The sequence below is a fragment of the Oncorhynchus gorbuscha genome, linkage group LG23 (genome assembly GCF_021184085.1).
Source record: "Oncorhynchus gorbuscha isolate QuinsamMale2020 ecotype Even-year linkage group LG23, OgorEven_v1.0, whole genome shotgun sequence".
NCBI classification, from domain to species: domain Eukaryota; kingdom Metazoa; phylum Chordata; class Actinopteri; order Salmoniformes; family Salmonidae; genus Oncorhynchus; species Oncorhynchus gorbuscha.
This window is the reverse complement of record NC_060195.1, coordinates 52,771,284-52,783,220: the sequence shown is the minus strand read 5'-3', so window position 1 is coordinate 52,783,220 and position 11,937 is coordinate 52,771,284. Positions and strand designations below refer to the sequence as shown.

General features: G+C 50.9%; 1 protein-coding gene across 1 annotated transcript in view; it reads right to left on the bottom strand.

Moving 5' to 3' along the window:
- Positions 1 to 531: 531 nt before the first annotated feature.
- Positions 532 to 11,937, bottom strand: part of LOC124011289 (B-cell CLL/lymphoma 9 protein-like) — a 36,737-nt gene continuing 25,331 nt past the window's right edge. The window contains 6 exon segments of the mRNA XM_046324513.1: positions 532 to 3,108; positions 3,479 to 3,727; positions 4,000 to 6,247; positions 6,249 to 6,293; positions 6,621 to 6,714; positions 11,764 to 11,926. Coding sequence (XP_046180469.1) covers positions 1,979 to 3,108; positions 3,479 to 3,727; positions 4,000 to 6,247; positions 6,249 to 6,293; positions 6,621 to 6,714; positions 11,764 to 11,926 — 3,929 coding nt within the window. The 3' untranslated portion in view covers positions 532 to 1,978.

The following is an 11,937-nucleotide window of genomic DNA, read 5'->3' as shown; positions in this document are numbered from 1 at the left end:
TTGCCAACACCAGTCTGTCGGATATTGCTGCCAGTTCCGAACTTCAATAACAAAAAAGGTTTAATGCACTAGGCTGTTAAGTAGAGCGGTAGTTCAACCAGGTATCCCTGGGGGATACTTTACCTATCCACAGGGAATACTTGAAGAGACTCAAAAGACCATAGGTTACTGGTGAAATGCAAATGAGGGGGTACTTCAGGGAATAAAATGAACTTGGTGGTACAGTACCCCAAAAAGTTAGAGAACCACTGGAGTAGAGTACCACAAAAGGATATGTCTTGGCATTGGGCCCTGGAACTCTAAGAATGGGATGTAAAGCAGCGCTGACCAGTGTTTCTCCACTAGGTGGCCACATTGCTCTATACAGTGTGAGATCCATTGCAACCGACACAAAGGATTCTTCCATATTGTTTTGATGGAAAATAACATTCATCGTAGGTAGATTACTCCTCCAAAAGGTGCGATTGCCTCGAGTCATGGGAGTTCTGGTGCGCTAGGGGGAAAATAGTATACAACACAGCACAGGCCACCTGTATACCAAACAATATATTTTATTAGTCTTCCAACACCACAGCCCTGTACCAAATTCAATGGAGTCACATGACAACGTGTTAACACAGGAGAGGCAGGGACACAGATACAACCTACTAGCTCATTTTCTGTTTTGCTTTTTTTAATCGTCATTTCTGTTTTTTTTAATTCAGCAAAATTCCATGGTCACCACCCCTCCAAGTAACCAGACATGGTTAAGGCTTCTTCTTATTTTACTCTCCTCTCTGTACTCCTAGCCTGGAAAGGTGAGAGCAGATGCTTTGCTTTCTGCTGTGTCTGTTTGTCCATTAGGGCTAAGAGGGGTTTGAGGTGTGACAGACATCACCCCCCCCCCCCTAACCCCATATCCAATTCTAAACCAGGCCTCATCAGCGTATGCCCCAGAATCACCCCTCCTACCGAGTGTTTTTTGACAATAAAAACAGGAGAAAAAGAAAAAAAATCTTTACAGTTAAATCATGTTTGTGCTTTTTTTAATAATACTATTATCTGTATGAGGTCATCGTTTGGCATATTATACAGAGTAACAAAGGAAAATGCAGTTTTTAAAATACTTTGACCCCCCTACATGGTTAACAGCATTTCAGAGTGGGAGTGGCAGCGACATTTGGCTACCCCCCCCTCTCCATACCCCCACCCTCCTTTACAAAAGAAGATGGGAAAACAAACTAGAAGTCACTATTAAAATCCCTTTAACAACACATATACAGTACACAAATACAAATAGCATTGAATCTCTGGAGGGTAGTGATGAGATGAGATGTAAACATACAGCCAAAAATGGTGCAACTCGAGACAAAAAAAAAAAAACTGTGACCTTTTCGTCTTTTCATTCAGTTCCTTGTGTTTTTAATCCTTTATTGTTCTTTACATTTCGTCGTTTAGCTGTTCTTATAACAGTACAACTACGGACCTCTGGTCCCGGGTCATCCCTGGAGTTTTTATGAAGAGGCTTCCTATCCATCTGTAGAACACTGGAGCCTAGACTCGTCCCGTACATTCTACGTTTTCCAAAACAGAAAGATCAGTCCCCTCTGAAATGGTGTACATCCGCCCTCCCCTCCATGGAACACGCTGCAGTTGCACCACCACACCCGACAGACTGCTAAACCAGCCCAAAAGTGTCTCGGCATGTGTGTGTGTGTGTGTGTGTGTGTGTGTGTGTGTGTGTGTGTGTGTGTGTGTGTGTGTGTGTGTGTGTGTGTGTGTGTGTGTGTGTGTGTGTGTGTGTGTGTGTGTGTGTGTGTGTGTGTGTGTGTGTGTGTGTGTGTCAGAATGAATGTATGTGTCCCCAGTCCACACAACAACCGCCTAAGAGAGCACAAGTCTCATGTGTATTCCTTTTTTGGCGCAGGTTCTAGACTCCAGGTTCTAAACTCCTGCGGGTTCCGAGTCAGGTCTTTAGTTTCTACTTAGCTGTAGCAGCTCAGAACATGAGGTTCCCGGGGTTTCCGGGACCAGGGTTGAAGCCCATGCCCATGTCCCCTGCCATCCCGCGAGGCCTCATCTGAGGCGGCATCATCATAGTCTGCTGGGGGCCACCCATGCCGTGGAGTGACATCATCATATTGGGCGAGCCCACGGGGCCCGGGTGATTGTACATGAGCCCCCCCCTCTCTTTAACCTGCATCATCCCATGCCCAGGTCCTCCCATCATGCCCGGCTGCTGTCCCGGCGACAGCATCCGATGCTGGGGTCCCATCATGCCCTGGGGCATGAAGCCAGGGTGGCCAGGGTGTAGCTGCCGCATGGGATTGTGGCCAGGGTTACCCATTGGCATGTCTTGGGGCCCCCCCATGTGTCCTGGGCCCGGCGGACCTCCCATCCCCTGCATGGGCATCCCGATCCTGGGGTTCCCCTCCACCATCATCCCCTGCATCTGGGGAGGGAATCCCTGGGGGCCGGAGGGGTGAGGTTTCCCCCCCGGGCCGTCGCCACCGCGGGGGAAGTAGGACAGAGTCTGGCTGGGCTTTTCCGATGGGATAATCCGGGAGAGGTCAAACTCCGGCATTCCGGTAGCTCCCGTTCGCATGACCTCGTGGAGGTCGTTATCATTGTTGAACATGTTGAAGTCCTGGCCTCCTCCGGGAGTGTTGGGTTTACACATGCCGCCCGGATCCCCGCCAGGGCCCATGTTCCCCATTCGGCCCATTGGGCCCCCCTCCACCTGGAAGCCCATGCCGTGGGGGAAACCACCCTGGGGCCCGGGGCCGTTGTGGGGGAAAGGGACCTGCTGAGGAGGAGAGTGACCGGGGGGGAATCCCTGGCCTCGGTGGGGGAAGCCCATACGGCCCTGAGGTATCATCTGAGGGTTGCCCATCCCTGGGTCCTGCCCGCCGGGCATCATCATGCCATGGGGCCCTATCATACCCGGCCCCATGGGCCCCTGGTGGGGCCCCCCCATTGGGTTGGGCGAGGGCATCTGGTTAGGCATGCCGTGGGAGAGGGGCTGGGAGCCCATGGTGTTCATGCCCATGGGGCTGAGAGCGGGCATAGGGCCTTGTGACGTGGGAGCCATCATGCGGTTGTGGCCCGGGTGGTGGTTCATTCCCATACCTATAGGAGGCAGCAGAGAGGCAGGCGGGGTGAGATCAATACATTCAAACCATAAAACAAAGAGCCAAAACATAAAATGGTTGTCATACGCTTACGCCTCAGTATAGTGAAAGTTCTAGGCTCCAGGGGTGTGTGTAAAAGGCAATTGCAAAGGTGCAAATTTGGATACAGATATGTGTAAGTATTTGTGATGCGTTAACGGAAAATGGCCTGGTCTAAAACAGCTACCGCTCTGGTAGAGCTGTGTGTGTGTGTGTGTGTGTGTGTGTGTGTGTGTGTGTGTGTGTGTGTGTGTGTGTGTGTGTGTGTGTGTGTGTGTGTGTGTGTGTGTGTGTGTGTGTAAAATATAACAGCTTGTTGGAGCTCTTACCAGACATGTTCATGGGCGGCAGGTTCGGCGAGCGGGCCGGTGGCGAGTCGTCGTCCGAGCTCGCCACCGTTTTGATGGCGTCGTGGTAGAGGGGCGTGGAAGTGGGCATGGCGAACTTGGACATGCGTGACATCATAATGGACAGGGGGTTTTGAGATATCGTGGGCTCAGGGGGCAGGGCGTAGGGGCTGCCAGACGGAAGACTGGAAGCACTACTGGAAGGGGGTGCTGTGGGGGGACCATTCCCACCTGAAGGGGAGGGGGAGAGGAGGACGAGAAGGGGAGAGAGAAGAGGGAGAGGAGAGAGAGAGAAAGAGAGGAGAGATTAGTTACATAAATATCCACTGTATCTTCTTATGCAGAGAACACATAGGGCTGAATCCTAATTAAACTCAAACTTTCACACATTGCTTGAGTCGGAGTTAAGTGCACAGACCTCAAGTCAAGATTCAGTCCATAAAGCACAATTTACTGAACTGAATTGGTGGAAGGTTAACAGAGGAGAAACTTCTGGGACTCACCTTGCTCCACATTGCCCATCATGTTGGGTGAGGTCATGCTGAGCGGAGGCTGCTTGTTGTTCTGGGGGATGCCTGGGCTTTGCATGGGGGGCTTGGGGGACGATGTCCACCCTGGGGAGGGTGCCGGGAGCGAGGGCGACTTCATGTGGACGGGAGAGGCTCCAGCCGAACCCATCATGGGGGGAGATTTGATGGAGGCAGCCGCCGCGGCTGCAGCCACTGCCGCCGCCGTTGGACCCTGGAGCATGCCGGCCAGCTGGGAGGGCGTCTGGGGGGACTTGAGGTTCCCAGAGGGCGAGCCCAGCATGGGGGACTGGACCTGCCTCAGCGTAGGGGACTTGAGGGGGTTGATGTTGGGTGAGTTAGCCTGGCCGCCCTGGATGTCCTGGGGACCCTTGCGGCCCCCCATGTTCCTCTGGTTGGGAGGCGGGCCCGAGTTGGGGGGCATATGGCTGAGGCGACCGTTGTTGCCGTGGTTGGGTCCTCGCTGGTCAGGGCCGAAGGGGGGTTCACCTCTGGGGCACCTAGGGTTCCCAGGCCCGTGAGACCCCATGCCTGGGAAGTGGCGGTTGGAGCCCATGTTGAAGTCCCCTGGGTGGTGCCCCTGGTCAGGGAAGGGAGGCCCCTGCATCATCTTCTGAGGGCCCAAGTTCTCTGGCATGGAGCCTCCTCTCATCTTCATCATCTCCTCGGGGCTCAAGTTCATGGGAGGCTCCCCCCTCATTTTAGCCTGCATCATCTGGGGATTGGGTCCCATGTTCATGTTCCCGGGGCCCATGCTGAACTCAGGGCCCATGTCCCTGCCCAGGCCCTTGACAAACTCCATCCTGGAGGATGGACTCATGGGGCCAACGTCGCCAGGCATTCTGGGAAACATCATGCCTCCTCCGTTAGGGCCGTTGCCGGGGCCATCCATTGGCCCCCGGGGGCCGTTGCCCCCCATCATCCTGTTCATCTCCATGATCATGCCCGGGGGCAACCCCATGCCCTGCTTGTCACCCCCCATGCCCTGCTGGAACATGGCCTCCTGCACCGCCTGTGGGTTGGGGAACCTCTCCACCCGACCCCCTGGCCCTACAAACTGCCCCTGTCCGGGCGGGAAGCCCCTGCTGTCGCCCATGTTGTGTCCCATGTCGTCGGGCCAATTCATTCCAGGCCGGGGCCCCCTGGGGTTGGGGCCGCCCTCCATACCAGGGTTCATCATGCCAGGAGGGAAGCCGCCAGGCATCCTCTGCATGTGGGGGTGCATGGGGCCCCGGGGGCCCATGCTCATCTGCTCTGGGAAGTGCTCGGGGCCCCACATCTCCCCAGCCGAATTGATCTGGTAGGGAGGCGGGGGTCCGCGCATCATGGGGCCACGGGGGCCTTGTTGGTGCATCATCATGTCACCCATGGGCCCCCGGTGCTGCATCTGCTCCTGCTTCCTTTTCTTCTCCTCGTAGAACTCCTGCTGCAGTTTCAGCCATGCCATCTGCTCCGGGTTCATCCCTGTGTGATCCCCGTGCTCACCGCCGGGCCCTCCGTGAGAGTTCATAGGCGGCCCAGGAGGCAGGGGCCCCAGCTCGTCTGGGGAGAAGGGCATGTCTCTAAGGCCTCCGGGCCCAAATGGAGGACCATCGGGCCGGGGCCCCCCAGGGCCTCCAGGCTTCCCCAGGTTCTGGGACTGGGCCATCATGGCCTGGAGGGGGCCCTGCTCCCCTGGCTTCTTGGGCCCCCCCTCCATCATGCCGGGGTTGGGGCCGGGGGGCCCACCCGGGTTGCCCTGCCCCATGGCTACCATGTCTTTGAGGGATAACTCCTTGTCATCGGGGAAGAGCATGCGTTGGATGTCCCGTAGTGTCTGCAGGGAGCGTTCGCGGTGCTCCAGCTGCTCCTGGGACAGGCCCTCAGAGTTGTCCCCCATGCTGGACATCAGCTCGTGTGCCAGCTGCTGCTGCTGGGCCGTGAGTTTGGCGTCGGCACCATTGGGAAGGTCCAGAGAGGGGAAGCTCTGTTGGGATGCCCCAGAGGGTGTCTGGTGGCCGGGCTGCCCTCCAGGGTTGCTGTTAGGGTCGTGGGGGGTGCCGTCCTGGGGGCTTGCGCTCTTAGAGTCCATGCCCCCAGAGGCGGCCCCGTCCTGGGGGAAGCTCCCAGGCTTGGCCCCCTGAGGCTGGGCTTCTGCTGGCTGCTGTTGGCCTGGTGGATGTGCTTTGGAGGCCTGCTGGTGGTTCTGGTCAGAAGGGTGAGATGACTGCTGCTGGGGGGGCTCCGCCCAGCTGCTTGGAGTCACCCCGAGGGGGTCCCATCTGATTATTCTACAAGACAGGGTGAGAGAGGGGTTGGTTGGGTTACCAAAAGATCCCACTCACTGACACATTAAGAGATACTTATCAAAAGCATCTCAAGGGTGCATAATTAACATAGCTTAAAAAAAATTTTTTTTTTAAATACAATTATACTGAGTTGGACAAATATCATAACATTGTCCGAACCATGCTTAAAGTTTTCACATTGTTATATAACATTATATTACCAGACCAACAAGGGGCACAATGCAAATGGTCTGCTAACGGCAAAATGACAGGTTTTGATGATAAATAGGCTAGTTAAAAGTGGTTTATATTGAAGTGGGTTTGTTTTACCACAGGTAGGTGGGGCTTGTTGCCCTTGGAGATGTTGTTCATGTGGAAGGCAATGATGTTGTCCGAGTGACCTGTGAAGACCGCATCAGCCGCCCTGCAGACAGTAGGAGCACACTCATGAGTAGGTGCGTGCGTGCGCCCGCATGCGTTTCAAACGGGCAACAGGTAGAAAAGTCCCATTTCAAAATCAGGTTCATAATTTAATAATTGAAGCCGATCACCGAAGCCATTTTTTTTAGCACAATTGTGAACAATTGCCACAGAAGACATTAAAAAGGTCCAATGTAGACCGGGGTGTTTTACATTTCTGGGTAACAATTAGGTAACTTACTGTGAGCGTGTTCAATTAAAATGGTCAAAAAACAAACAAATATAACTTCTTAGCAAAGGAACGTTTCTCAAGCAAGAATGTGGGGTGGGGTGGATTGTAACTCTGTAACTCCTATTGTTCTATTAACTCATTTACTGCATGGTGACATCACAGGCCTTTAAATACAACTGCTTAGTAGTCTGGCCTCAATAGCGTCTCACTAGTGTGCAAGATCTTGAGAACCTGACAAAAGTCCCACTACTGAATCGGACACCTTATCGATAGCAACAGCTCATGGTCTTCCTGGAATCAGATCAGATGTTTTTTTGACTCAATGGAGGAACGTCGTCAGAGAAATGCTGATGAATGTCTTGCTCGAGCTGTGCATGGAACTGGTTCACCTCTGATGCACACAGGCAATGTGTACTGGAAGAGATGTCTGAATGTTCCTCACCTAGCATACACCCATCTAACCAGACATGCTTTATCTACTCATTTGCAGAATGCAGAGTTCAACAGAATTCAAGTGAAGGTCAAACAAATCATATAGAAAGGAGACTGTATTGCAATCATCTCTGATGGGTGGTCGAATGTTTGTGGGCAAGAAATAATTAGCTACATCTCCACCCCTCAACCAGTGTTCTACAAGAGCACAGACACAAGAGACAACAGACATTCCAGTCTGGCAGTCATCAATGACCTTGGACCACAGAAGGTATTTGCACTGGTGACAGACAATGCTGCAAACATGAAGGCTGCTTGGTCTAAAGTGGAGGAGTCCTACCCTCACGTCACACCCATTGGCTATGCTACTCATGCATTGAATCTGCTCCTCAAGGACATCGTGGCACTGAAAACAGATACACTCTACAAGAGAGCCAAGGAAATGGTTAGGTATGTGAAGGGTCATTCAAGTTATAGCAGCAATCTGCCTCACCAAGCAAAGTGAGAAGAATAAGAGCACCACAGTGAAGCTGCCCAGCAACACCTGTTGGGCTGGTGTTGTCATCATGTTTATCAGTCTCCTGGAGGGGAAGGAGTCTCTCCAAGAAATGGCCATATCACAGTCTGCCGATATGGACAGCCCCATCAAGAGGATCCTCCTGGATGATGTCATTTGGGAGAGAGTGGTAAGCAGCCTGAATCTCCTGAAACCTATAGCAGTACCCCTTGCACTGATTGAGGGAGGCAATGTCATCCTGTCTGATGTTCAGACTCTGCTTGCAGATGTAAGAGAAGAAATCCGTACTGCTCTGCTCACTTCACTGTTGCTCCAAGCAGAGGAAATGGCAGTTCTGAAATCCATTAAAAAGCGTGAAGACTTCTGCCTGAAGCCCATACGCCGCAGTGTATGTTGGACCCCAAGTGTGCTGGCAAGAGCATCCTGTCAGGTGCAGAGATCAACAAGGCCTATGATGTCATCACTACTGTGTCTCAACACCTTGGCCTGGATGAGGGCAAGGTTCTTGGCAGTCTGGCAAAGTACACTTCCAAGCAAGGGCTTTGGGATGGAGATGCAATATGGCAGTTGTGCCAACATATCTCATCAGCCAACTGGTGGAAGGGACTTTGTGGATCTGAGGATCTTTCTCCTGTTGCCTCAATCATCCTCCAAATCCCACCAACATCAGCTGCCTCAGAGCGCAAATGGTCCTTGTTTAGGAACACACACACACCAAAGTATGCAACAGGCTGACCAATACACGGTTTGAAAAATGTGGCCATCCGGTGAAATTTGAGTCTTTGTGAGCCTGACAGCGAGCCATCCTCAACAAGGTTGGAAAGTGACAGGGAAGATGAGGCCTCAGTCTGATGTTCAAGAGGTGGACTTTGAGGAGGTCCAGGGAGAAGACAAGCCTGAGAGAAAGACAACCAAAGCTTTTGTTTCTAGACTATCATTTTACAGATGCATGTTGAAAATGTTTTTGGGAGATACGATGGCTCATTGAGGATCATTCAATACTCCCTTACTTTTGTTGTTCAGTGAAATCATCCCATGTGAAGAGTCAACTCATAACCAAATGTGGTTCTTTATTTCTATTGGAAGGATTTAATCATTTGCAATTATGTCTACTCATGATAAGGTAAAAGGTTTGTTTCAGTCTCCAGATGATATGGTAAATATATCCAATGCGAAAAAACATCTACATTTTAAAATGGTATTAATATTAATTTGCATACATTTCCCATATATTCCTGTAAATTCCCATATATTCCCACAGAAAGTTTCCACATCAGAATATTCCCCAAAATGTGCAACCCTACAGTCGTGGCCAAAAGTTGAGAATGACACAAATATACATTTTAGCAACATTTGCTGCTCCAGTGTCTTTAGATGTTTTTGTCAGATGTTACTATGGAATACTGAAGTATAATTACAAGCATTTCATAAGTGTCAAAGGCTTCTATTGACAATTACATGAAGTTGATGCAAAGAGTCAATATTTGCAGTGTTGACCCTTCTTTTTCAAGACCTCTGCAATCCGCCCTGACATGCTGTCAATTAACTTCTGGGCCACATCCTGGTGGCAGCCCATTCTTGCATAATCAATGCTTGGAGTTTGTCCGAATTTGTGGGTTGTTGTTTGTCCACCCGTCTGGGGAGTTTCCTGGCCATGGCCCCAAAATATCAATGTTTTGTTCCCCGAGCCACTTAGTTATCACTTTTGCCTCATGGCATGGTGCTCCATCATGCTGGAGAAAGGCATTGTTTGTGACCAAACTGTTCCTGGATGGTTGGGAGAAGTTGCTCTCGGAGGATGTGTTGGTACCATTCTTTATTCATGGCTGTGTTCTTAGGCAAAATTGTGAGTAAGCCCACTCCCTTGGCTGAGAAGCAACCCCACACATGAATGGTCTCAGGATGCTTTACTGTTGGCATGACACAGGACTGATGGTAGCACTCACCTTGTCTTCTCCAGACAAGCTTTTTTCCGGATGCCCCAAACAATCAGAAAGGCCATCCTCCAAAAGTCTTCGGCTCACTGTGCGTGCAGATGCACTCACACCTGCCTGCTGCCATTCCTGAGCAAACTCTGTACTGGTGGTGCCCCGATCCCGCAGCTGAATCATTTGAGACGGTCCTGACACTTGCTGGACTTACTTATGCGCCCTGAAGCCTTCTTCACAACAATTGAACAGCTCTCCTTGAAGTTCTTGATGATCCGATAAATGGTTGATTTAGTTGCAATCTTACTGGCAGCAATATCCTTGCCTGTGAAGCCCTTTTTGTGCAAAGCAATGATGACGACACGCGTTTCCTTGCATCTCACCATGGTAGACAGAGGAAGAACAATGATTCCAAGCACCACCCTCCTTTTGAAGCTTCCAGTCTGTTATTCGAACTCAATAAGCATGACAGAGTGATCTCCAGCCTTGTCCTCGTCAACACTCACACCTGTGTTAACGAGAGAATCACTGACATGATGTCAGCTGGTCCTTTTGTGACTGAAAATGCAGGGCTGAAATGCCGTGGAAATGTTTTTGGGGGATTCAGTTCATTTGCATGGCAAAGAGGGACTTTGCAATTAATTGCAATTCATCTGATCACTCTTCATAACATTCTGGAGTATATGCAAATTGCCATCATACAAACTGAGGCAGCAGACTGTGAAAATTAATATTTGTGTCATTCTCAAAACTTTTGGCCACGACTGTACTTCTGACTAATCAGATCAGCACTTTTGCCAATAATTGGGCAAGACATCTGAATTGGGATGCCTGTGTAAATACAGTCAATGTGTTCTGGGAGGGAGTTCATAAACCAGTAATAGCCAGCTGAAGTACACAGGTGAACTAAACAGTTGAAAGCTCCATGGTTAGGGGCACGAGTGGCACGGCTGGAATTGCCTCTTGTTATCTATCACCAATCTATCAAATTGATTTATAAAGCCTTTTTTACATCAGCAGATGCCACAAAGTTCTTATACAGAAACCAAGCCTAAAACCCCAAAGAGCAAGCAATGCAGATGTAGAAACACAGTGGCGAGGAAAAACTCCCTAGAAAGGCAGGAATTGAGGAAGAAACCTAGAGGAACCAGGCTCTGAGGGGTGGCCAATCCTCATCTGGCTATGCCAAGTGGAGAACACAAGAGTACATGGACATTAAGGCCAGATCGTTCTTCGATACGTTCAAACGTTCATAGATGACCAGCCGGGTCAAATAATAATCACAGTGGTTTATAGAGGGTACAACAGCACCTCAGGAGTAAATGTCAGTGGGCTTTTCATAGCCGAGCATACAGAGGTCGATACACTGATCAGGGGGTTGGCTGGGCCACTCGGGGCAGACAGGGGTTGGGGGAAGAGAGAGGCACCTTGTTGTCATCCCCTGTCAATCAAATGAGAACACCCCACTAGGGGACAGGCCAGAGTTTAGGTGACCCTCTGCCATTACTCACAGTCAGTCTGTCAGTGACTGGCAGAACACACTGAAAAGGTGGCTGGCTAGGCTACTCAGGGCAGACAAGGGTGTGTGGGGGGTAAAGGGGGTGTGAGGAGGAGATGGTAGTGTACGGGTCAGATACAGGGAACTGGCTAGATTTCTCTGAAGCGTGGGGAGGGAAGGGGGCAACACACGCCACACTAAGGTTTCCATCCAGTGTCTTCACTTCATTTTGAATGTATTCACTCGTCTCGACCATTCTCCAGGAGTGTGAACTTGCACCCTCCTTTGTCAGACTTAAAAGCATCAGATTGGTCAAAGAAGCATTGGCCTGGGGGAGTTTCCGACCATTGTTAAAACCAGAGAGTTCGGGGTGTGGTACACTTTAATGTACAGATCATAAACAATGACCAATCAACCATACAAACAAACAGCCAGAGCTAGCTTACTTGTTGGCCATCTCTGTTGTGAAGACGTACACGACCTTTGACCCGGGCTTGGGACCGCTGCCGCCCAGCTCCATGCTCTGCCCTCCAACGGCATTGTGGGTCGACGTGGCCGAACTGAGCGCGTTGTTGGAGTCCAGAGGCTTCATCTCTATCGAATTGCAGTCTGGAGAGAGA